The following is a 25,696-nucleotide window of genomic DNA, read 5'->3' on the forward strand; positions in this document are numbered from 1 at the left end:
CTCTCCTCCTCCCGACCCCGCGGAGCGGCCGCGTCCGCATCCCCTCCAGCGCGCGGTCCCAGCTGCAGGGCCCGGAGCTGCGGTTCTGCCTGAGGTTTAGCGCCTCCACCCTGGGCTCCCTGGAGAAGCCGGTTGCGCCACAGAAGAGGCCAGCCTGCCCTCCCAGTCTGTCCTGGGTAGCCTCTTGAGCCAAGGAGGGGCCCGTTCAGATCTCCAATAAAAATCGAACCCCAAGAGCGGCCGTTTATTCTGGGCCTTTTTCAAGCAGTGTTTGGAGACAGGACCTGGTGGAGACTAGCCTATTCAAGGGTCAGGCAGTGGACTTCGAAGGCACTAAAATGAAAATGCTCTCCTCCAACTCCTAAAGTTGTCCTCGGCCCCTCCAGCTGCTAAAGTTGTCGCCCTCTGTGCCCCGCCTTTCCGTGCCGCTGGGACCCGAGGAGGGCCCCTTCCCGCGCCGAGGTCACAATAGCGCAATAGCGCGCCGCTGCCTTGGCATCCAGCACTGCCAAGCAATTTGGCCGCACTGAGCTGGCGCGGTGAAGACGCCAAGGCATAAAGGGGTAGCCCTGGATCAACTACTCCACCTGCCACCAGCCTCCAGCTCTCAGGGGTGCAGCGGCCCCAGTGCGCGGTAGGTGCGGCTGCTCCTAGACGCGTCCCGCCACCGCGCGCTCGCACCCGCCTCGCCACGCACCTGCTCCGCGCGCGCAGCGGCTCCAGGCTGGAAGCTCGGGTCTGGGAGTCCTACCCACGGTCTCTATACTTTCTCCCCGTCACGTTTCTATTTCTTAATTCTTCAAGGAGTCCTAAAAACTAAAAGAAAACCCAGGAGTTTGACTGAGGCTGGACAGGCCCTGGGGACAGCTGCCGGGAGTCACCACGGGAAAGTTGTGCCGCAGCCTGGATCCATCAGGACCCAAGGTCGACGGAATCTGCACCTTCAATTTCAGGACCTATTTTTGTTGCGCGCCCTGCCAGTGCCGCGCGCTGCCCTGTGCACTCGATTTGTATTAATTCGTTTAATCCTCCCGACAACGCTGACAGCTATTATCTTGACCCCGATCATAGAAATGACAACACCGAAGGCCAAAGAAATAAAGTAACTTGCTCAAGGGCACGGAACTAGTAAGTGAAAGGTGCATTGGGGCGGGGAAGCGAGTGCGGAGATAGACGGAAATAATAATTAAATGGGCAAAAAGCATTTACGACCTTAGTATTTCAAATTGCAGGTTTGAAATTGTGGTTGCAGACTCAGCGGCTCGTGCCTAGTCGGGATGCCGGCGAGGGGGGAGGGGTTGGCAGCGGGCTTGGGTCTCCCGTCTGTGGGGCTGGGGCTTGGGCGAAGGATCCACTCGCGCTGCGGGTGGCTCCCGGGCGCTGTGTGGACCGTGAATGGCATTCGCCCGCCTGGTCGTCCCCCCACAGGGCAGTACAGAGCCTGCCTCTTGCTTACATTCATGGAGAGGAAAGATGGAAATTCCCGCCTACAACAAATTCAGACCACTGCTTTGCTGGCGGCCTTCCCACCGCAGCGCGCAGTAGCTGGCGCAGCAGGCAGGTTTTCTTTCCGCCTTTCACACTTTCCCCCAGGGGCCGTAGGGCAAAGGCCTCCATGAGTGCAGATTAGCGGTCTCCAAGCTGGTGAGCAACCCCAGGTCCCAGCAACCCAGGCCTCCCGCGCTCCCCATCACCTGGCCCTCAGGAGACCCTGGACAGCCTCACACCGCGCTGCGCGGGCGCTCACCCATGCCCGGGTGCTGCGAAAGAGAAGGATTCCCCCCGGGGCTGCGTGATATCGACCCAGGGTGATTTCTACAAGCCAGGGAGAATTTGCTCTCCTCGGCAGAGAGCCCGGGGCTCCACCCACAGCCAGAACACACCGGAGAGCAGAGACCAAGCCCACAGCGTTTAAACTTGGAGACAATGGATCCATCGTTCCCTTATTAAGGATAAAACCAACGTGCGTGGAAGAGATGCTCAAGGAAGGAATGATGCCAAGGAGGCGTGACACTGAGAGCACCTTAAAAGTAAACAGGGCTTGTGTGGGGTCGAGCCCCAAATAACAGCATAAATGTGTATGTGTCGAAATGTTAACAGATGTTTACCATGTTTATTTCATCTTTATAGTCACCGTGGAGGGGGCATTTAAAAAATCTTATTGTTCTCCTATCATGAAAAAACAGAGACTTTGAGTGTTTCTGCTTCCAACATTACCTGGAGCAGGTGCAACTGTCAAACAAGATCTAGGGGACTAGCCCTGACCCCCTCGTCACTGTTAATCTGCTTAGGGATGCACTAAGGCTTGAACATGGGCGACAGGCATGGAGGACCGGCGCAGGCAAAAGCAGACAAGTCAACGCACAAATGTGTGAGATATCTGTAGAGTCCAGGTGTGGACTGGGCTCTGGTCTTGTCTCCTGCTCTACCCACCAGCGCTGCGCCCCCCCCCCCAGCCTAATTCAAAATCCTCCCACAGGCACCTGCCGACTATATGAAAAATTCTTTCCTGGCTAATCACTGTCTGGGTGAAGCATTTGGAAACTACTAGTTCTGGTCTGCATGGATAAATACATAAATATACACTATAGATAGTTTGAAAGGACACATGTGACCTTGTAATAAAGCACATTCTGTGTATGTGAGCTGGTACACGTACATGGAGGTGCTGTGGGGTTAACTCTGGAGACTGGGGGGAAATGGAGCACCCCTTTTTCACAGCTACTGCTGAAGCCCAAAAGCCCCTCCCCCAGCGGAGGTGGTGGAGGAAAAGTTCATCAACCTCTTGGTGGCTGCTGCCAAGGAGAAAGTCAAGAGACCAGAGATGGAAACGACTTGGGGGAAAGCAGCAACAAAATAGAAAGTTCTGTTCCTATAACACACATCCAGATCAATGTTCCGGTTCTTCCACCTACCCCCCCACCCAGAGAAGTGTGGTAGGTCTGCACCAAACTATTATTTTAGGTGTGAAAGAATTAGAGCTGGTGGCATCTGAAGGCATCCTAAGGTGCTTTTAAAATGTGATGTCTGGGGGCCTCCCTGGTGGCACAAGGGGTTAAAATGCAACCTATGAAGCTATCCCGCGGCCGCAGCAGCATGAGTTCGATTCCCTTGATGGCCAGGGAGGTGATCCACATGGCACAGCAGACCTCTCCTATCTCACCCACTGCTCCCCCCAGCAGTGTATTTCAGTAGATCTGCCTGTTCTGCTCCCTACTCTGTCTCTGGTGACGCCTCTCACCCCCCACACCTCTGGCCTGTACCCCACTTCTTGTATGCATAAATAAATCTTTCAAAAATTAAACAAATAAATGTGATGTCTGGAGATGCCCTAAAATAAACCAGCAAAAAATGAAATGGGAGAAGTGATACATGGAGCCTGGCAAAATCAGATCCTGTAAGATCTAGCGGATGGAGCTATGTGGAAGAGCTGATTGTACGGCCTCCCTACTTCTGTGTTCTGTGAACTATTCATTACAAAAGGAAAACTCACTCTCTTCACTTAACATGGGTGTGTTTTGTTGTATGCAAATTATACCTCAATAACGATCTTTTTTAGAGGGCCTTTAAGAAAATAAAAGTCAGTTGCAATGAGAACCCTCCCTGCCTCTAAAAGATAAAGCCGTATTCCCTCTGAGACTGCGGCTTAGAGGAAGGCCAGTGGCCAGCGCCTGGGTCCTGGGCTCCAAATCTAATGCCCTTGGTCTTGTGGAATTCCGCCTCCCCCAGCCCTGCATCTAGTCCTCCTCCAAAGGACACCCAAAGTTCCTCTTTGTCTTGCAGATTTCAACAGAACAAGCTTAGGAAAGCTGCCCAGATCCCCTGGGCGAAAAAAGGAATGAGAGATAAAAGCAAAACTTGTCCTCCTTGACCCAGAAGACAAAATTCTTGGAGGTTCTACGGGCATGAAAACGCAGAGGTCCCGAAAGGAAAGGGCTTTCCCTGGCATATCTTGTAGTTCCAAGCGGACCTGGCTCCTCCACACGCTGGCAGCTCCGCTGTTTGCTGTTTGCTTCCCACTGGACGTCAGGGAGTTCCAGCCCTGGCCGCGCAGCTCACAAACGAAGCCACAGCCCCCGGCCCCGACCTCCAGGAACCACCACCACCCAACTGAAGTCTGGATTTCTTCAACAAAGCCTCAGCACGTTTGCATCAGAGGGGGCGCGTTTCAACAGAGCGGCACCAAGTCTGATTCATTTTTTCCTTTATAAAAGTAACAGGGGGCGAGGGTAGAAAAGGCGGCATGTGACCTAAAGCGTCTCACCGAGCACGCGGCAAGCAAAAAAATATTTGAAAGAAACTGTCCACGTTGGGGGCCAAAGACCAGCCGACCTGGGCCCGGGCCTCAGAGGCAGCCGGGACACCCCAGTCTCAGGTACCTGCAGCCCGGGGCCGCCGTCGAGGGGAGCCGCGGTGAGGAGCGCGCCCGGACGCGCGCTGGCGGCGATTCCCGAGAGCCTGGCGCCACCCAGCGGCCGCGGGAGGAACTGCCGCTCCTAAGAGACCGGCGGGCCAAACCCAAACCAGCAACATCGGACGCCTCTCCCCGAGAGAGGGACAGTGACATTCATCTGGCCGCTGCAAGAAAACATGCAGGGCCTTGCCAGTCTGCCCCTGTTCAGCAGCCAAGACACCACGACCAGGCCCGCAAGAGAGTCGGCCAGGCAGTGTTCCTTCCCCTGAACCCAAGAGGAAAAGTCCTTCCTACTAAAATGCAAACTATTCCAGGGGCAGAATTTGGAGCGGATCCGCGCAGGGCCGGGCCGGGCCGCTCCTGGGCTGCGCCCTCGGCGGGGTGGCAGGCACACAGGGGAGTCTGGGGAAGAGGGCGAGGAGGGCCCCGTAAATCACTTGGAGGGATTTTTGGCCAGAGTCCTTGTTTCCGAAAGGTTGCGGGATGACTTTGACATTGATTATATAGCTGTTCTCTTTTCAAGTGCGCGCCCCTCCCCACCGCAGCCCGGCTGGTGTGCACGGATTGTGTTTGAAAGGGAGGAAGCATTCTTGAAGTGGTGGGTGATGGATTGTCTAAACCCTTCTGGGACATTTTGGGCGGGGGTTTTCGAGGCAGCTCATCAATAAAGATCCCCCAGGAGAAAGGAGGGCGGCTGGAGAACACCCCCCACTGGGCAGCCCGAGGCCTCGGGCTCGGAAAGGATTCCTGGAGGCCAAGGACGGAGAAGGGTGAGGGAGTGAGACCGGTGAGCAGCCGCGGGCAGGTGGGGAGACGCCTTGCCTGGACCCGACGGCCACCGAAGCCTTTCAGACTGCAACCGTGGGTGTCACAGGGTGATTTATTGGGGCGTGAGGCATTAGGAGGGCCGGTGGGTCCCCCATCACCAGAGTCCGGAGAGCAGGAAGGGGAAGGAAGCGCCATCTTTCTCCATTAGGCTTATTTTACTTTACACTTTAGGCTGGGAGCTCAGACACCCCTGCTCTGCAGGGTCTCTTTGGGTGCAGACGTCTTTTGCAAGCGCCCCTTCTCCCAAGCTGGAGGAGGACCGTGGGGGGAGAGGGGAACAGGGATAAGGATGATCTAATGAGCTCAGCGCCAGGAAGCCAAGCCCAGGGCAGGCCACAACCTCAGACTCAGCAAAGTGCCCTCTTTTTCAAGGAACAGCAGCATTTCGAGACGCCTCACTTGGGGTCCTCTGGTTCCCCCAGGTGAAATCCTCTGGGCAGCTGCCGGGGAGAATAGGCTGCCCTGGGGAACAGGAGTCCGTTGGGGTCCACTGCAGGCTTCTAGGGGAAGAACTGGAAACCTCAAAGTCAAGACGGCCTGGAAAGGCAGCTTTGGGGGCCTCATCTAGGAAACGTGGGCCCAGCTTTCCAGGGAGCCACGTTCTGGGGTGCTTTCCCACTGGTTCCCCCCCACCACCCAGTTCCCTCACTCTCTTCCCCTTCTGCTGGTCCCACCGTAGGACTTTGGTCCTCTAAGCCCCTGGGAGCTGTCTTCCTCACTCGGGAGACCGAGGGTCAGGCCGCAAAGTCCAACCTAGACACTCTGCCAGGATGGGGGTGGGAGGGGTAAGAGGGTTGGATCGGAGGGAGGGCTCCTGAAAGGCAGCTCCTCCGAGGCGGCGTCTAGGCGCCCCGAGGTCCCGAGTCGGGCTCTGGGCGCCGTGCACGTTTTATTTATCCCCACAGAGGATGCTGGAAGACAAAAGAAATATTTGGACGTCAGAGCTGATTTATATTTTTGGAAGAGCTACGTTTCCTTTTCTGAAGAGAAGCTAGCGCGCCCCATATCCTGAGCTCAGCGGGGAGGCCAGGAGGGGAGTTTTGATGCTCCAGGAAGTTCATCCTTCGTGGTGCAGCTCGTAGGTCCTGGCGCCCCGTGGAGTTCGCTGCCCTGGGAGATATTTATTTATTTGGGTGGGGGGGGGGAGAAGGCCAGGGAGAGGAGACTAGCCAGACACTAGAAGAAAGCCCGACACGAACAGTGTTGGGACCTCCAGGAAGCCTCCCAGCCCGAGTGCCCGCAGCGGTGGCTCTCGCCTCTGTGGCAGGGAGAGGAGACCGAGGTGGGCGCGTCAGAGGCGGGGTCTGGCGACCTCAGGGCGCATAAGATTGCTGCACTCGGCAGCTCTTGGTGGGCACCCTTCCTGGGTCTATGCCTGGGACTAAGCCCTCCTGCCCGGCGGGTGCCTCCTGGGTGGACTCCACGGGCCAACGAGCGCTCCAGACCCGGCTATCTTCGCCCGAGTATGGGGAGCAGGCAGGGGCAATCTGTGCTAGGCCTCTGGAGGAGTCGGGTGGCAGAGCCAGGGGCGGGAGGCACAGCGGGTTGGATGCAGGGGAAGAGAAGGCCTTGCTCCTGGACTGGTGATTCCCACCCTCAAATCATAGGGGGAGTTCACACTGGGGTGGGTCTCACAAGTGGACAGCCCCTCCAGAAGCACTGGCAGAGGCAACATTAACATGCTGAGGGGCATCGGGATGCAACTTGCTTGCGCATTTTCGTCTTGGCCTTGAGGATGTGTACACAGGCTTCCCCAATTTTTCTTAGCCAGCGGGAGCCCACTCACTCCTCCCCGAAGAAAAGGGCAGAGATCTCTTTTCCCTCCTTCCTGCAAGCGTTAGAGCACCTATTAGGAGATAGACTCTCCCTGCTAAGGACACCCCCTTCTCCAGCCTGGACCTCTGCACCCTGGAACAGAGCAGGCTGTAAGGGGGTGCCCAGGGCCAGTGCCAAGCAGAGCCTCCCTGAGCCAAAGCCAGGGGCAGCTGTGCCGTCTCACCAAAGGCAACTGGAATTTGAAAACTGGGAAGTGCAGAGCTAGAAAGAGGCTCGGTCTCTGAGCAGGCTCTGGTAGATTGGACCCTCTTCCCAAGAAACTCAGACCTGGCCAAGTGGGCAATAGAATGCCGCCTGGCCAGGCGCAGGACATCTGAGGACTATCAGGATGTCTCTGTAAGGTGGCTATAAAAAGAGGCCTGCCCCGGTGCAGGCATTTGAGAGCGGAAGGAATCTCTCCAAATAAACATTTGGAATTGGGTGGCTGGCGTTCAAACCCAGAGGTCTGGGGGTTTCTGGACCAAGGAAGAACAGCCTCTGAAAAGGGTGTAAAATTCCCAGTGCCCCTCCTGCCAAGGAGCCTCTCCCATCCAGCCTGGGCCTCCGTGAGCCTCAGCGCCCCTTCCTGGCCCCCTAACCGGGCTTTCTACTCTATGTTAATAGAAATAGAAGCATTTCTGTGGCGTACAGGGGCGAGGTCCTCTGGCTTGGTCCTAAAACACGCTGACACCCCCTAAGTCTCAGCGCGGAGGTGCCAATGCCCCCATCCAGAAACGCCTCACCGGACCTGGAGAGGCCTTTGCGCACAAAAACGCTGTTCCCAAACGCAGGGCGAATACCGTGGGCAGTTTCAGACTGGATTGGGAAGAGGCTGGCGGCAGGAAAGGGGGGCGAGCGAGCGAGCAGAGCTGGGCCGGGAGGACCCGAGGGCTCCCTGCGCCGGTGATCTAGAGGGCCGGTGCGGGCGCGTCTCCCGGTGGGTTACTCGTTTAGTCTAAGCCATTTCATGTAAAACCCACGAAGCAGAGGAAGCATGCTAAGAATATAAAATTTAAACCGCAATAATGAAGAGATTTCCTAGAATAAAACGCCGATTACAAAACAAAATCGGAGAAACCCAAGCTTACCGAGGTTTACATTCCCCTGCGCTGGAGCAGGGGCGGGACCCGGGGGGTTGGAGCGGGAACGGAACCCGCAACCCAGACGGACTCAGTCAATCAAAGAGCAGGAAAGAGCCCTGGGGCTGGAGGGAGGACCCATTACCCCCAAGGTGGAGCATTTCTGGTTAACCAAGGAGCGCCTGGGCCGATCTACCCTCATTTTAACTACCCAGAACTTTCCTTCCCGTGAGAAAAGAGAAATCAAGATTTTGCTTGTTTATATGCAGTGAAAGGTGGTGGGGAGAGCTCATCACCGTGCCCAGGGGCCTCCGAGGGAGGGCAAGTCCTAAGTGAGACTATTTCAGAGACAAACACAACTTTCCTTTACACTCTGTCTGCTAAACAGAAATGCAGATTCCTTGTCCGGCATAAAGAATTTGATAAAATTTGTTAGAGAATGCACTGTCATTCTTAGGCAGGAGATTTGTATAACCTGGTGATAAAAGCAAAGTGATAAAAACAAAGCTTTGGTTACAGTGCAGCACTAGCTTGAGATCCTAGGTGCTCTAGGATAGCTTTGTCACTTGCCCAGGTGACACCTCGGCGAGGAGTGACCTGGTCTTCCTGAGCCTCAGCTGCTTACAAGATAAATGGCAGCTAGGCCACCGGCTGGTGACTTGATGTAAAGACTTGCACCTGTGACATCTATAACAAAAGGATGCAGGAGTTAGCCTTTCTAGATCTAGAGGGCTCTGCCAGATTTCCACCGGTTGAAGTGGGGTCTGCAAGAGTTTTGGAGCAGAACCCTTTCCTGCTTGGATCACTAAGAAAGCCTCAAACTTCCAGATCTTTCAGAAGTGCAGAGCAGAATTTACTTCTCTGGAGAGAAAAAGGCTTCAACTCAGCAGACCTCCTCCTGGTTTGGCTGGAGCAACTCCCAAGCCCCTTCCCTATACCCTCCCCCCACAGTCTTTCCAGAACCATCCATCGTGGTCTCCTGTAACACTCACCAAACTCTAAGTGGTATTTCTTGCAAATTTAGAGAATTGTAGGGAAATGGGTACCATTGTCACTTAGATGGGGAAGGAAGTCTTTAAAAATTGGTGGAAACTAAACATTGAAGAGGAGGGGTTTTTTAAGTATCTGTGGACCCCCCTAAAATCCCAGGCTAAATGGGGGTATTTTTTCCCCTGGAGGTAGTATCCACAACTTCCACCCAAAAAGCTTCATCAAAAAGATCTGTGACCCCTAAGCTGGGAAGGATGGGCACACAAGTTATCACTTAAACTGGCCTAGATTTTCAGGTTGGTGCTTTTTTATTCTTCAATCGCTGTGTACTAAAATCTTTTAGGACCTGTTTTGAGTGTAGAAACCCTCTGAGATCCCATATACATAGAACTCCAGGTGCAGAAAATCAGAAAAGGTCCATTTTGAAGTGACTGATACTAACTTGCAGAATTTCCCCTAAAGTCCGCTGTCCACCAGCCCCACCTACCAGTGGCCTTCTTTATGCTTCTCATAAAGGGTCTCCCCAGCACACACACACACACACACACACACACACACACACGCACGCACACACTCGCACACACCTTTTAGATCCTGTCTGCCTTGTCCCAGTTTCTACTTATTTTCCTATTTTTCAGACACTTCAGAGCATGGATTTAATGGACACATGATATTTACCTTAAGATTGCACTATTTGTGTTTATTCCACGTAAAATGCCAAAAACAGTCCCCCCAAAACAAGAAATCAACGGAGACCCACCCCCCCAAATCATTCCTCACCAGTCACTCAAAAAGAAATTCTTAGAGGCAGAATCAAAGGCGAGCCCCCTACCCCAACTCAATCAAAACACCCCCACCTCATTCTCCAAAGAGCGACTTGTTTCTTTTTTCTGTTGGAAATGAGCGGTAAACTGAGTTCATTTGGGCCGTGTTTTCTTAGCTGACTCTAGGCTACAATCAAGCCATTTTCGGACACATTCCCATGTAGGTACCAGGGGTGCTCTGGAGGAAGCTGTCGACGCCTGTTCAGCTAATTTAGGTTTTCTTTGTCTAATTACTGTGGAGCTTAGGGAAAAGGAGCCCGGCGCAGGGCAGTAAACCGACACTCGTCTCTGTGTGTGGTATCCAGGCAGGGTTTGATGGGAAAAGCCTGCTTCCACTCAACTTCAGGTCACTGTCTGGGGCCAGCCCCAGCCCAGCCCCCTGCCTCCCAGCCCCCTCCCTCACCTCGGCTTCTGCAGCCCGCGGCACACTCGGCCGCGAGCACTCGCCTGCGCCCCGGGGCGCGCAGGGCCAGGGCCAGCCCCTCGAGGCTGCCTCGGTGCTACCAACACTCCGCCGCCCGCCCTTCTCCCGCGCCGGCACGATCCCCGCTTCTCCGGCCCCCTGCACCTCCCCAGGCCTCCCAGCGCCAGCGGCTGCACCTCGGTCTTTTCAGAGTTGCGCCCAGCCCGGCCTCCCCTTCGGTCCTCCGGCCCGCGGCACCTCCCCTCGGCCGCCCGCCCCCGCCGATGCGCCCCGGTGCGGCTGCCGGCTCCTAGGCCTCCCGCTCGCTGCCTCCCTCCCCAGCCCTGTCCCTGGTCAGCCCACACTTCCTTGCACGTGTAATCCAATAACTAACTGTCGGGTCTCATTGGAAATGATTCCTCCCGAGGGCACATCCTCTCTCCCAGGCTGACTCTGGCTCAGAGCGGAATGGGCCGGGCGGGGTGGCGCGCTCTCCCGCAGAAGGTGGCGGCCAGACGGCACCCTGCTCGGGGTGGGCAGCGCCGGGACGGAGCAAGTAAACAAACGTGGCATCGAGGACCGCCGCACGCCCCTTCGGAACTGGCCGTCCGCGGGCGGTCTCCCTGATCTCACCCCGCGGCCGGCTTTCTTTTTGCATTTTTTTTTTTTTGCAAAACATCAAGTGGAAACAGAAAGGAAGTGAGAAGCAATGCCAGCCTGAGTCCCAGGCGACTGGGTTTCCAGAGTCTCCACTACTTGGTTTAGTTTCCTTTACTAACCCCCTGGGCTGGAAGTTTCGCAAAGGCCCCGCTCTGGCCCCGGGGTCCTGGTGCGCCCAGGTTCTCGCCCGGCGCGAACGTGGTCGCGGAGCCCGCGGCCCTGTCGGAAAGAGAGAGAATTGGCACGTTACCTTCGGGCGTCTGGCACCCTGGCGTGCGGCTGAGGGCTGCAGTGTCTAAGAGAAGTTGACAGATGGTGTCAGTGAGGGCACCGGGGCAAGGGGACTAAGGAGGCTCCGGGCGGCGGCGACAGCAGCGGCACCCCCGGGCCCGGGCCCGGCGAGGGGTGCGGGGGAGAAAGGGTGGAGGTCTGGAGGAGCCGGGCGGGAGGAGAGGGGCCGGGGCCGCTCCGCGGGGGGCGGCTGGGTCCTGGAGGGGAGGCTGGAGTGCGCTCAAGGGCAGAGAAAGCAGATTCCATCAAGCCAAGGGGGTCGAGTTTGGCTGGGGGCGGTGGGCGTCCAGAGGGAAAGCGAGTTAGCCTGAGATCCCCGGGCTTGCAGGGGGGCGTGGGGACAGGAAAGCGGTCCCGAGGAATTCGCGGGCCCGGGAGGGGGGGTGCTGGAGGCCCGGGAAGGAGATAAGAGAGGGAGCAGCGGGCCGCCAGGGCGCGGGGGGAGGCGAGCGCGCCCGGGCCGGAGCGCGCCCTCCCCCAGGCGGCGCGGGGCGCGGAGGGGGCAGGGCGGGGTGGGGTGGAGGGAGGGAGCGCGGGAGGGAGGGAGGGCGGCCGGGGGAGGGCGCGGGCGGGAGGAAGTCAGAGAGACAGAGCGAGGAGCGCTCTGAAGGAGGGGAGACGTCGGGCGCGTCCCCGGGGTCCCGGCCGCGATCCCCGCTCCCCAAGGCTCCGCCGCCCCGGAGGCCGCCGCGCCAGCCGGGGCCCGGGACGCGCGGGAGGGATGCGCCGGGCGTTGCCTCCGGCCCGCCGCCGAGGCCGCCGCCGCCAGAAGCCCCAGCGGAGCTGAGGGAGGCGACGCCGTAGCGCTGGCTCGGAGCGGCCACGGCTGCAGCCCGGGAGGCGGGCTAGGGCGCTCGCCCGGCTTCTGGGCCGACCCGGTTCCCGCGCCTCCGCTCCCGGCCCCCGGCCCCGCTCCCGGGGCCCAGATGACCACCGAGGGCGGCCCCCCGCCGCCCGCGCCGCGCCCGCCGCCGGCCCCGCTCCGCCGCGCGTGCAGCCCGGCCCCCGGCGCGCTCCAGGCCGCCCTGATGAGCCCGCCGGCCGCCGCCGCCCTGGAGGCCACCTCGTCGTCCTCGTCCTCGTCCTCGTCGTCCGCGTCCTGCGCCTCGTCCGCCTCCGCCAGCTCGGCCAGCGCCCCCTCGGCCGCCTGCAAGAGCGCGGGCGGCGGCGCGGGCGCGGGCGCGGGGAGCGCGGGCGCCAAGAAGGCGAGCTCCGGGCTGCGGCGGCCGGAGAAGCCGCCCTACTCGTACATCGCGCTCATCGTCATGGCCATCCAGAGCTCGCCCAGCAAGCGCCTGACGCTCAGCGAGATCTACCAGTTCCTGCAGGCGCGCTTCCCCTTCTTCCGCGGCGCCTACCAGGGCTGGAAGAACTCGGTGCGCCACAACCTCTCGCTCAACGAGTGCTTCATCAAGCTGCCCAAGGGCCTCGGGCGGCCCGGCAAGGGCCACTACTGGACCATCGACCCGGCCAGCGAGTTCATGTTCGAGGAGGGCTCGTTCCGCCGCCGGCCGCGCGGCTTCAGGAGGAAGTGCCAGGCGCTCAAGCCCATGTACCACCGCGTGGTGAGCGGCCTGGGCTTCGGGGCCTCGCTGCTGCCCCAGGGCTTCGACTTCCAGGCGCCCCCGTCGGCGCCCCTCGGCTGCCACGGGCAGGGCGGCTACGGCGGCCTCGACATGATGCCCGCGGGCTACGACGCGGGCGCGGGAGCCCCGGGCCACGCGCACCCGCACCATCACCACCACCACCACGTCCCGCACATGTCGCCCAACCCGGGCTCCACCTACATGGCCAGCTGCCCGGTGCCCGCCGGGCCTGGGGGTGTCGGCGCGGCCGGGGGGGGCGGGGGCGGCGGCGGGGACTACGGCCCGGACAGCAGCAGCAGCCCCGTGCCCTCGTCCCCTGCAATGGCGAGCGCCATCGAGTGCCACTCGCCCTACACGAGCCCTGCGGCGCATTGGAGCTCGCCCGGCGCCTCGCCTTACCTCAAGCAGCCGCCCGCCCTGACGCCCAGCAGCAACCCCGCGGCCTCTGCCGGCCTGCACTCCAGCATGTCCTCCTACTCGCTGGAGCAGAGCTACCTGCACCAGAACGCCCGCGAGGACCTTTCAGGTAATGCTGCGCCCTGCCGCCACACCTGCGGCCTCCGCAGCTCCGGTCTCTAGCTCTAGGTCGCGGCTGCTGGGAGGCTGAGGGCACAGGGTGGAGGGGGCAAGGGGGCTCGCACCTTATGCACTAGGGGGAGAGGGTCGACTTTAGGTCCAACCACATGCCTTGTGCCAGAGCCGGGTCTCGGAATTTGCACAGCTAGGAGGACGGTGCCAAGTCCGGGGGTCTGGGTGTTCCTGCGGACTGAAGTTCGCAAGACTCTGGCTGACTTAGCTTAGCCAGAAGGCGTGTGGCCTTGAAGACCTTGACCAAAGACCTGTGTCTGCTTCCTTTTGTCCTGTGTTTTTTAAGTTTGTTTCGCTCTCCTTTCCTCCAAAGGTAAATGTCAGGGGGGGAGTTGTGATGCTGAGAATACTGGGAGGTGTGGGGATGGGGGAGGCATCGAGGAGTGCTGGAGGGCTAGTGTTGAGAGGAAGGGAAATGAGGGAGGAGCAGCTAGGAAAGTAGACGGCCCCAGGTCTTTCAGGAGAGGGATAGACAACCTACCAGTGGGGAGGGGCACCAGGCTATTGAGGAGCCCCTGCTTCCCCCCACAGTGGACCCAGGTTGATGACACCCAAGGCTGTCTAGGCCCTGAGGACCTGAGATCCAGGTTGTGGTTCCCCCTGAGAAATGCCTGCCCCTTGGGTGTCACTTGTAAGGCTGCCGGTGTAAATTGCATGAAGATTATGATTATGAAAATTTATTGACTTGCTAAAGGTGGTGAAAGGTGGGAGGGGACAAAACGAGGATGGAGAAGGGAATTGGAGTATTCAGCTGGGTTTACAGGGCACTGGAGATAAACTCTTGTGAATTAACCCCTCCGAGGCACCCATGGGCCACAGATTAAAATCATGACCCTGCAGGTCACATGTGCCAAAGCTTACCTTTGTCCCCGCTAGAGAATAGTTGGCAGGGTGACACCTGGGTGATGGGACCATGCATCTGCGTGGGGCAGGGGCGTCGGGGGAGAAGGGAAACCCAGAAATGGGCAAAAGATGTTGGCTCCCTGGACGGTGAAATTTCCCAAATAGGCCTTTTAAATGCGGGTCTCAGAGGTTAACTAAACAAAGACAGTCTCGGCAGGACCACACCGGAGAGGATTTTAGCCTGACTTAACCCACTGAGAGGGGCGTCTTGTTCAATTTTATGGGAATTTCAACTAGCAACGAATACAGACAACTCTCCCCTCTTATTTTTTTTTATCACCGGACTGGTTGTCAATCACCACCCACTCTCCAGCTCTCCTGCTTCCCCCTCCTGCCGCCATGTCCTCTCAACTTGAACTCAGACTTAGAGGTTTCCTGCTGCGGCGGGAACAGTACCCCGAAGTAAAAAGAGAAAAGCATGCAGGAAAGAGTCACTGGTCCTTCAGTGGGGCCGCTCTCACCCCACCCCACACACAGGAATCCAGCACAGAAAATGCAAAGTCCCAGAAAGGCATGGATGGGGAGAGAGGATTTTTGTCTTGGGGTGAAGGGACACCATCCAGAGAGCAGGCCAGCCTCCCTCCGAGGCCTTCCCAGGGAACCCAGCCTGGGAACAGAGAGGAGGCTCTGGCTTGGGCGAAAACCCCACTGGGACACTCAGCCCCTTCCTCCTGCCTCCTCTGGCTTCTGTCCCTCTGGAATATTCTCCCTTCTTCTGCCTTGGTCAATACCTCACAATATACCCAGAAGTGGGGCTCCAGAGGAACCGGCCCAGCTAGCCTAGTTCTCAGTCCAGCTATTGGCCCTTTGAATCGCAGGGTCCAGCCTGGAGCTGGGAGGCCCACAAAGACGTTGTTCTAAGACACACAAACGCCCAGCATGACCTCCCTCCAGCAACCCAAGTGGACTGTGGCTCCCCACTCCCCACACCCTTAGTTAAGGCCTAAGCCCCTTTCAAGAAGGAGCTGGGCCCTCCATCATCCCTCCAGTCACATCAAAGCACCGATATGGCCTGCAGTTGGGAGGCCTGACTCGCTCAGGGTCAGTCCTGAGCGGCTGGTTGGGGCTGCAGGAAGAACTGGCCGCAGGATGCGGTGGGCGATGTGCTTTAGTGCAATGGGACCGGACCGCAGAGCGATCAGCACACTTTCCTGGGCCCGCGGGCCAGTGCAGCTTTAGGAGAACTAGGCTGGAGGCAATAGGTGCCATCGGGCAGGAAATGCAGGTCGAGTCACCGGCCAGGTCGCTCTGCTAGGGAAGCGCTGGACGCCGGGCACGGAAAACCTGAAACCCGACCGCTCAGATACCCAGCACCGCCAGGTGACCCGAAGACGCAGGCGAACCGCCTGGCCTGATCCAGCCCGCGCTGAACGGGGTCGGGACCTGGAGAACCCTGAGTCCCAGCGCGCAGGACAACCCGGCCCATTTGGCCCCGGGGTCGCAGGAGCTGGGAAAGCAAAAGCAAAAGCGGGTTGGCGCCCTGCGAGCCGACTCAGGTCCTCGCCGTGGAGCGGCCCCAGGGGAGACCGGTCGGGCCTTCTAGGCCCTCGCCAGCCCCGGGCTGTGTAGGGGGCTTCCCTAGCTGCTAGATGCTCGGCTGGGCAGAAGAGCCTGCCTCTGAGCCCTGACCCAAGGGCATCCTCTGCTTGCTGGAGTCGGGCTTTTCTAGAGAACACGCCGACATTCGCGGCCTAGACCCGCCTCTCCCCAGCCCTGCTGCACCGCACTTGATTTCTTCCACCCGCTTTGGGCACAAAGAATCTCCCAGCTTTGGCCTGCAACGCCGACCTGACAGTTGGGAAAGACGGCAGGAGGCTGGAAACTGGAGGTGAAGCCACACGGGTTTTTATGCTGCTGGAGTTTGGCGGCTGGAGCCGGGGACTGTGAGGGCATAAGCCAGGGTCCTTGGCCCAGGCGCCCCCAGCTAGAGCCCGGTCAAGGGGTCCTGCCTCCTGCTATGGGAGTGCCCGGGGACTCCGACGTAGGAGGAGAACTGGAGCCCATCAGAACCCGGCTTAGGGGCGGCCAGTGCTGTGCCTTTGTGTGCGCAGCAAACCAAGGTGTCAGAGGTCTCTTACGGACCAGAATTCGAAACCTTGACAAACTTCTAGAACTGGGCTTCCTGGACCCCTTCTAGAGCAGTGTACATTGACACACTGCCCACCCCCTTGCCGGTTGCCAGTCCAACTAAGATCTGACAAACGAAAGTCAAAAACAATGCATGCCCCGGCCGCCCCCAGCTGGATGAATTGGATGAATTGGTTTCTGAAAAGGTTTTTTCTCTTCTCCCTTCCCCTCCCAGTGGGACTGCCTCGATACCAGCATCACTCCACCCCGGTGTGCGACAGGAAAGATTTCGTCCTCAACTTCAACGGCATTTCTTCCTTCCACCCCTCCGCCAGCGGGCCCTATTATCACCACCACCACCACCAGAGCGTGTGTCAGGACATCAAGCCCTGTGTTATGTGAACAAGGGGGGCGCCGGCCTGCTGTCCCCACCCCCACCCCCCGGGGGCAGAGGTGACCCTGGTGGGCTCACACATGTGCACGCGGCAGCAGTAAGTAGCACACCTGTCACTTCTCCAGAATATGCAGGCCAGCGCTGGTCACTTAGCCGTCTACCTTTGGCAGGACAACCCCTGGCGAGGTAATGCTGGCGATCCGCGCAGGCTCCTGGTGAGGACCGGAGCCAGTGGACACCCCGACCTCTTAGCAGAGATGGCCAAAGCGTTAGCACCCAAGGGACCTAAACTTGCAGCTCTGGGATCTTCCTTGCCTTCCATAATCAGGGTCTGAAAAAAAAAAAGCAGACAAGTCGTGTGTCTGTTTGTGTGTGTGTGTTTTTCTTTGTCTATGAAAATGTGTGTGCTTTTCAAACAGGGCCGTGCTAAGCACCCGACTCCCAGGACCCTCATCCTGTAGCCTCGCTAAGTAGGCAAATTCAGTTTCACCAAACACTGCTGTTTGGATACAGGTGCCAAAGAACATTATTACGAAAGTTATTTAGAAACCACAAGTCTAGTTTAAGAAAGTGGTTTTCAGTATTGTGACCATACAACGTTTTTTAAATAAGGTTGTTTTCTACCACCGTATTTTAAAAATATTTTTATGATCTTAGTGTATACTCACACTTTGCTTGTATTTGAAAAGGAGGATATATTTGCACTTATGTATACTTTTACAGTTTGCCAACCTATTTTGATGTAAAAATTTTTTTTCAATAAAATGTATATAACAAATCGCTGTAGCAGGGACCTCTTTGCTCCCCAAAATGCCAGGTCGTTCCTCCGCCAGCATTGCAACTCTACACTGGGGGTGTGTGTGTGTGTGTGTGTGTGTGTGTGTGTGTGTGTGTTTTCCTTCTAAGTGGTATAATTGACGTGGTGTGAGGTCTGTGCCTTGAGGAACCCAGGCCAGGTTCTGATTGTGGGTCTTCTCAGGAGAGAAAGAGAAGACGGAACATTTTCTGTTCTTTCATTCCTTTACCCTGGCCCTTGCCGGCTAAACAAAAACCAGAAGGTGAAAGGAACTTAAAAGAAAAGCAGGCAGAGATAATGAGAGGCGAGAGTTTGATGGGAGGAAACCGAGTTTCAGGCCTCTTTGTTCTCTTTCCTGTACCCAAGGAGAGGGTGGCCTTTTGGTCTTCCCTCTCCCGCAACGAAATGAAACACAGAGCAAAAAGTTCCCGGCTAGGGCCGCCCTGGGCTGAGCGGCCAGCAAGGGTTAGGCCCGGCGAGCAGACCCAATTCCTCTTTGCAAGTCACAGTTTTGTGAGTGCTGGTCCCATCCTAGGGGGTGGGAAATACCTGCTGAGCCATTGGCGCTGAGATTGGGGTGGGGTAGTGGTTGTTGTTTAACTTCCTTGGAGAGTAACAAGAACCAGCCCCCACAAACTGTTCTTGGGCAGCCGTGGGACCCCACTCATAGGCTGACCAGCCCTATTTTAGTGCATCCTGCACCCCAATGCCTATCCTCTTTCTCCCTCTCAGTGTTCCTTCCTTCTTTTAACAAGAGATGGGATGGTTCCCCTTGTGGGTGCCCTCAGATTCTTTTTTCCTTTCTTGCCTGGCTTCCTTTCCCAGTCAGGAAGTCACCAGGCAGAATGGGTAAAGTGAGAGAAAACGGGCCACCCATGGGGACCCATCTTAGCTCTCCCAGCCGCCCTGCCAACCCACCAGAGAGCTGACCGAGGGAAGGCTCCCAACCCACCCTCACGCTGGCCTTGCTTCTCCAGCTCAGCTGGTTTCTTGTTTTGTTTTTGCTCTGGACTTTTCAAACTCACCTTTGTCCCATGTTCCCTAAAAGGCCATCCACCCCATCCATCACCAGGCAGTCATCGCACACAGGGTTTTTGTATTCCCAGTGAATTTCAGCCCAGAGACGGTCTCATTAGTAAAACATCTTGTTTTTAAAAGTCTTAAGCATCGTCCTAATCTTTCGACTTCCTGTCTATATTTTCCAAAATTAAGCAGTGATTTAAACATTTTTTTGTGTGTCTCCATTATCATATTTGCAGTTAAATAGGACTCCCCCCCACCCACCCACCCCCCTTTATGCTGAGCTACTCAGGGGCCTGCTATAAATTATGAAGTCAGTTTCAGAGTTTGCTCCGACCACAGTGCTGTGTTTACATTCCTTCCGAGGCAGCCGGCATGGTCGTAATTTATATCCTAAACACTTGAACGTAACTTGTTTATACAGAGAATGACAGGACCTCAAAGACAAAAACGCTGCGTCGTTGGAGTGACCGCATTGGAAAGGCTAGCGCGCCCCCTGGTGGAGCAAACGCCTCTCGCGCCGTGATTCAGGCGTTTTTCTAGCTGTAGGACAACTTTCTAAAAAATGGGGATCTTTTCTCTAAAGCAGGACTCCTCACCCCTTTTTCTGGTTCACCCCCTTGGGGGTGGGGCGTGAGAGTTTGGACTTCTAAGACGTTCCCAGGTGATGCTGATAATGTTGGTCCTGGGGCCACCTTCTGAAAACCACAGCTCTGGAAAGGCAAATATCTTGCGGGGTTCAAATGGGCAGGTGTTAAGGCTGGAACATTCATTAGTGAAGCAAAGATCTAAAAAGGTTTTTCAAAAATAGTTGGTCCACTGTGATTCCTTACTGGTCTCTGGGGAAATGCAGGGCTTAATGCTGAACCCTGCACCAGAAGGTGTAACCTGCCCATTTTCATTAAAGCAACGAGGGCACACATTTTATTCTAGTAAAATTTGCAAAGTGAAGTCAAGGGGAAAATCATTGACTCCCCCTGCCTCATTAGAGCAATAATTCTGCACTAGCAGGGATGACAGACGTCTCCAGATGGAAGGAGGTGACCGAGCAGGCGAGAAAAGAAACTTCATTATTAGTTATAAAATCTTTTGAGGGTGAAACAGGGAGAAGGCAAAGGAAGGGGGGTCCAGATCGCAAGTGCATAGAAACAGTGGCCCCTGCACAGCTTCGGTGGGGTCACAAAGCGCAGTTATGGTGCTGGCTGGGCTGTGTCATCCGGTGACTAATCCTCTCGGGGTCTTCATGCAGTTTTGGCAGAATTCGTTTCTTTGTGGGTAGAGGACTTAGACCCTGATTTCTTGACACCTGAGAGCTGCCTCAGCTTCTGGAAGTCCACACTCGTCACACGGCACATGGGCCTTCCACATGGCCAATTACTTCTTTAAAGCGAGCTGAGCTGAGGAGATAGTCTTTAAATCAAGTCATCGGTAAAGTGGGGTTCTACGTAAGGAAACATGACCGTAGTGGCACATTCCGTCATGTTTGCCATTGCTCAGAGGCAATTCTCAGGTGAAGCCCACGCTCACATGGAAGGGATTTTATTTTATTTATTTATTTATTTATTTTTTGCTGTCAAATTCCTCCTTTATTTTTTTAAATTTTTTTTAAATAATAAATTTTATTTTTTATATTTCCCATACATTTGCAACCCCCTCATTCTGACCCCAATCCCTCCCCTCCCGCCCCCCACTCCCCAAAAACTGTCTCTGGTTCATAGTTTTTTGTTGATTTTGATTTTCACTTTCTTATAGTTATTCATTTTCCTGGTCCTAACAAGGCTGTGAAAATGAGGAGATCGGGAGCATGTGAACTCCCTGGAGTTGTCCTCCATTGTGGTCACCCCTGAACTGCACTCATCTGACTCTACTTACCATCTTTATTAGTCCTACCTGCTGCAGGGCTGTTGCTGTATTGATTCAAGGCTGTGGCAGACACTGCTCAGGGTGGGCACATAATTTAGAGGATCTGTACATTATGCCATTATAACCTCAAAAGTATTCTGAATTTTTGGGCCTCCCTGGAGGCGCAAGGGGTTAAGATGCAACCTATGAAGCTGTCTGCAGCCACTGCTGCACGAGTTCAATCCCCGGCTGGCCAGGGCGCTACCCACATGGTGCAGCAGACCTCTCCTGACTCCCCGCTGCTCCCCTCAGCAGTGTACTTCTGTCAGTCTGCCTGTTCTGCTCCCCACTCTGTCTCTGGTGAATCCTCTCACCCCCCCCACACACACACCTCTGGCCTGCACCCCAGTTCTTGTATGCATGAATAAACAAATCTTTTTTAGAAATAATGGCCCCTGTATACAAATATGTCTGGAACTATGGGGTGCAGGGAGGAGAGGCAGATCGAGAAGGAAGGTGGGAGAGGGCGGAGAAAGGGAGCGAGATGGAGAGCGACGGGGAAGAGAAAGAAGGAGAAAAAGAGAAAGAGGAACTGGGGGTCCGGAGGAAGGAAAGAGGAGAGAAAGTCGGAGGGGAGAAGGGGGGAGAAAAGAGAGAAAGCAGAGAGAAACAGCGGAAGGGCGGGTGGTAGGAAGAAGAGGAAACCTTGGGAAAGGACTAGAAAGAAGAGGGAAAGGCATAGCCTGCGGGAGAACTGGCCGGGCTGGGGGAGCAGCAGGGGGCAGCCAGAGGGGATGGGGGGAGAAAGAGGAGGCCTGAAAACTACCTTCTGCGCGTCCGTCAGTCCCCAAAAGAGCCGAAGCAGCCTTTGAGGCCGACCTGCCCCGGGAGGCGCTGCCGTCCCTCAGACCCCAGTGCCAGGGCTTTGCCGAAGGGCCCCTGGTCTGTTTTGCTTGGCTTCTGCCTGAACGCTGCGGGAGTCGGTGCATTCTCTAGTTGTACATGCTCAAATTTTCTGAGCTGCTGCAGCTACTTCTAGAAGATCTAGGAAGAGGAATCTTGATTCTCCTTTTAGGAAATGGGGTCTGCCCGCTGGGCAGTATGAAATGAAATTCGCACCTCCTTCCCCAAAGGAAAGCTCTCCTCCAGATCCAGCGACGCCTCGTTACTGAGCATCACGGTGGTGCTTCCGAAACAGACACTGACTTATTTCGGAAATGGAAGCCCTAGAAGTTCTGGAGTTCTGAGGGAGGGGGCTCAGGTACTGCAGGGAAACCAAGGCCCTCAACCTGTCCCCTCTGAAGGGCACCATATTTCCCTCCCCCACCACCCCAGCCTGGGCCAGAGCTGGTCTGGAGCGCTGCTGCTCCCCCAGGTGCCCCTCCCACACTCACCTTTGCTGATCTCAGAAGTCCCAGGAGCCCTCACGCCACCTACCCTCCTGAGCTCACAAGACAGCTGGTGCCTCTCTTGGGGACCCTCCGTTTAGCCGGGCTCCATCCATATGACCAGTGTCACCTGGGCTCCCCTCAGCCTGCTCACCCCAGCTCTGAACAGAGGCCTCGCTTTTTTAATGGGGTGATTGGCTGGACCCCAGGGTGGTGGAGGCTGATGGTTATTTGTCAAGAAGAATGAAAGGAACCGCTCTTGGCAAAGAATGGCTTTGCTGGGTGGAAAAGCAAGGTACAGGCCAGGTGCTGGGTGCCTGAAGAGGGATCCCGAAGGCAGCAAGGGAGCTGACCTTGAGGGCCCATCTTGGGACCCAAGGTCACCAGATGAGGACTTTGCATGCACAGCTCAGTCACAGGCTGAGTGTGTGGTGGAAGGCCCCGGGAGCTTGGGAAGCCACCCACGGCCAGTCCTGTCCCCAGCTGTCCAGCTGAGCAGCCCCTGGGGGGCATGTGAGCCTCAGGATTCTTGGGAAAATCCCCAGGTGCTTCCACAGCTGGGGGATTGACAGCCACTAATGACCTTTATCTTGTTTATGTCTCACAGAAACCCTTCCGGGGATAGGGTAGCCCCAGCTGTGTGTGGCTGCTGTCCCCTGGGTGGATGTCCAGCGAGCACCCCCGGCTGCAGGGCTACACCCCTCCCCCCAGGACAGTTGTAACCAATCTTTGCCCACCTTCTCCCTCAGGGAACACCAGAGAGACAGCGGAAGCCCTACAGCCCCCAGCTCCAGCTCCCAACTGCAGGGTGGGGGTGCAGCCCAGCCCAGTGCCGGGTACCCTCCCCATTATAAGAGATAAGGGCTCTTTCCCAGGAAGAAGGTTGGGTGGGGTCAGGGCAAGATTCAGGGGGGAGGGGTAGAGGAGGCCCCCCATGAACTGCCCCAGGCAGCTGTGCTTATTCACAGGGGGTGCTGCATGTCTGGATGATAAACCAGGGACCCAGGTCTCACCCTCCCCTGGACAACCTGCAGGGAAGTTGCCAATGATGGAAGAGTGTATTCTTCCAAGCTCTAGGACTCAGTAGGCCAGCAATGAGTGCCGAGGAAGAGCCCCCAGCAAGTGAGAGAGAGTCAACAAAGGGAGCATGGACCCCAGGGCCACTGGTGACACATATGCAGGTATATAGACACACGTGCTCACACGAGACACACAGACACACATTCAGATACAGACACACAGACATATAGATACAGGCAGACACACAAACACAGACTTACGGACACAAATTACACACAGATACAGACATACAACACACCGACGCACAGAAACTCACACAGACATACAACAGACGCATATGCACAGAGACACAGACAGACACACAGACATATGCTCCACTGCCTTTGCAGTTCTAGCCCCAAGAACACAGGCTGATGGCCTAGCACACAGGTCAAGCTTCTAAGTCTCCAAGTCACCACTGCATGGTGTTAAGAAGCATCCCTGGAGCTTTCCTTCTCCCTCCTGACTAGACATTCCCTCTCTCTGATCCCAGAAGCAGAAAAAACAGCCTCTTTTAAATTAAGTTGCCATGTTGTCATTTAAGAGGCTATACTCAGTCCGGTAGCCACAGAGCAGGGGCCCGGGCAGCCCAGGAGTGCTGGAGCTGGGACCACCCAACACTCCTACAGTGAAAGGCTGTGATGGTGGGGTACTTGGAGGGGGCGCTAGCTGTTCCCTAAGGCCACAAATTCCCCATGAGTGCAGCCTCCACCACTGGGTCTCCCCTGGCCAGGGTAGAAGGGACCCCTCTTCCTTTTGGTGACCCTAAGTCCTGAGAGGAACCAGACAGGCCCAGCCTCTCCTCCTCTAGACAAAAACCCGTCCCAGACATGACCCAGTGAGGTGGCGGACCCTGCCCCCCCCACCATCCCCAGTGACCGCAGATGGGCGACTGCCTTCATCTGCTGGCGCTGCTGTAACAAAGCCCCCGAATCAGGCAGTTTAAACAGCAGGGATCTAGGTGCAAGGTGATTGGACACTGGGGGACGGGCAGGGGGTGATAGATGCAGTTGCTGAGCTGAGAAACTGCACCCCCGAAACTCCGATCATGGTGTGAACTAAAGTGACCTCAGTAAAAAGGAATTATAAATAAATAAAAAAAAAAAATAACCAGAAATCTATTCCTTCACTGTGCTAGAAGGCAGAAATCCAAAATGTAGGCCGGTTTCTTCTGAAGCGTCTCTCCTGGGCTCATCATGCCCGTCCTGTCCGTAGGTTTTGAGGTCAAATTCCCTCGCCAGGGGTCTGTCTGTCCAGCTCTCCCTATTGGATTAGGACCTGACGACCTCACTTCAACTCGATTCCCTCTTAAATACCCAGCCCCAAGCGCTCCCGAGGCACTGGGGTTCCTATATATATAATTCACATGCAACCCCCCTAACAATCCAACATATTCCACCCTAACAGCGACAACCAAGCTCCTAATCGAAGGGAAATACACTGGATGGCCCAGGGCTCCTCATCCCAGATCCTTGCCCACTGTCCAAGACAGTTTCAGAGCAAACAAGGCCCCTGGGCAGCTATTCCTGTGAGCCCAGGCCGCCGGGACCCAGGTCTGGGTGCCTTCTATTTGAACACACTGCAAAGTCCTGCCTGTGCCCAGGGCCCAGCCCCCGATAACCTGCTTTCTGGAGGAGTAAAAAGGGCACCCCCTGAGGTGCCCTTTCACAGCCCAGGCAGTTTTTTTCCCTGACCTACCACGGGCCTCACATCCACGGTCACACCCGCCGAAGAGGAAGACCAGAGCCAAGAACCGTTGCCTTCATGAGCTGGAGAGGAGCCGACGGTGCTGACGTGGTTTGATGAACACGATGTTAATGCAGCAGCTCCCTGCTTACCTGCCCACACCCCGTCTTTAAATAGACTCCAAGGCCCGTCTTTCTAACCTCATTTCCTAAACAAACTAATTCGATATTACTCAGCTGGTAACGGAGGCCATTCAGCCCCATGAGTGGGAACCTGGCAGGGTGGAAGGGTGGAGGGTGGAGCAGCAGGTGCGCGAGAGGCTCCCCTGAAGGCAGGTGAGCAGGGGTGCCCAGGCCTCCGCCCAGGGAAGGCTATGCGGGAAGCTCACACATCCAGGCGCAGCCCACCCTCATCCCACGTGGAGGGACAGGTCCCGAGCAGCCAGGCAAAGGCAGGGGTCTCCAGAGCTCCTATCCTTGCTCCTAAGATCCCAGGGGAGCACCAGGCCGCACTGACACAGCCCTGGGGCCTCGCAACACTGGCTTTGCTCCCGAGTAGGTCTGGTGGGATGGTTCCCTGGGGACCCATGTTCAGCAGCCTCTAATTCTCCACCCAGGGCATAAGCTGGTTCTGAATGACCCTGGACATCCGGGATCCCGGCAAGCTCTACTCCCACAGGGTGATCGCCACCATCATTACCTCCAGCCTCTGACCACCCCCCACCCCCTGCGTGGGGCCGTGGAGCCTCTGGGTGAGGGGCTAGCCAGGTGCCGGCAGGGGCAGGGACGGCTGTTTGCCAGGCCTTCTCCCTGAGCTTCTTCTCTGCCTGTTCCTGCAGGACTCGAGTTTCTCAGACCAAAGGCCAGGCTGAGTCACTGGGATTTTAATTTGGAAAACAAGATTACAAAAGAAAGAAAGAAACCACAATTCTATTAACAATTACATGCCGAACGAGGCCAAAGTCACAACTTTCATTTTTCTCCCCCAAATTCAGGGCTGACATGGGATGAGGATTTTTGGAATTTCCCAACAGGCTTGATTCTCATGGAACAAGAAATTCTAG

General features: G+C 56.4%; 1 protein-coding gene across 2 annotated transcripts; it reads left to right on the forward strand.

Annotated features, from left to right (window-relative positions):
* Positions 1–499: 499 nt before the first annotated feature.
* FOXF2 (forkhead box F2) lies at positions 500–16,850 on the forward strand. Of its 2 annotated transcripts, XR_008552884.1 has the most exons (3): positions 500–634; positions 805–1,128; positions 16,684–16,725. XR_008552884.1 is itself a non-coding variant. In XM_037520764.1 (2 exons), exons 1-2 carry the CDS (start codon positions 12,231–12,233, stop codon positions 16,848–16,850), a joined length of 1,353 nt encoding a protein of 450 aa, XP_037376661.1. The 2 variants fall into 2 exon arrangements, 1 of the variants encoding a protein (XP_037376661.1); XM_037520764.1 differs by lacking the exons at positions 500–634; positions 805–1,128 and adding an exon at positions 12,231–13,416 and having other exon boundaries at positions 16,684–16,850.
* The last annotated feature ends 8,846 nt before the right edge of the window (positions 16,851–25,696 follow it).

Source organism: Talpa occidentalis, unplaced genomic scaffold, assembly GCF_014898055.3.
Source record: "Talpa occidentalis isolate TD23 unplaced genomic scaffold, MPIMG_talOcc4v2.1 talOcc4.2, whole genome shotgun sequence".
Taxonomy (NCBI): Eukaryota; Metazoa; Chordata; class Mammalia; order Eulipotyphla; family Talpidae; genus Talpa; species Talpa occidentalis.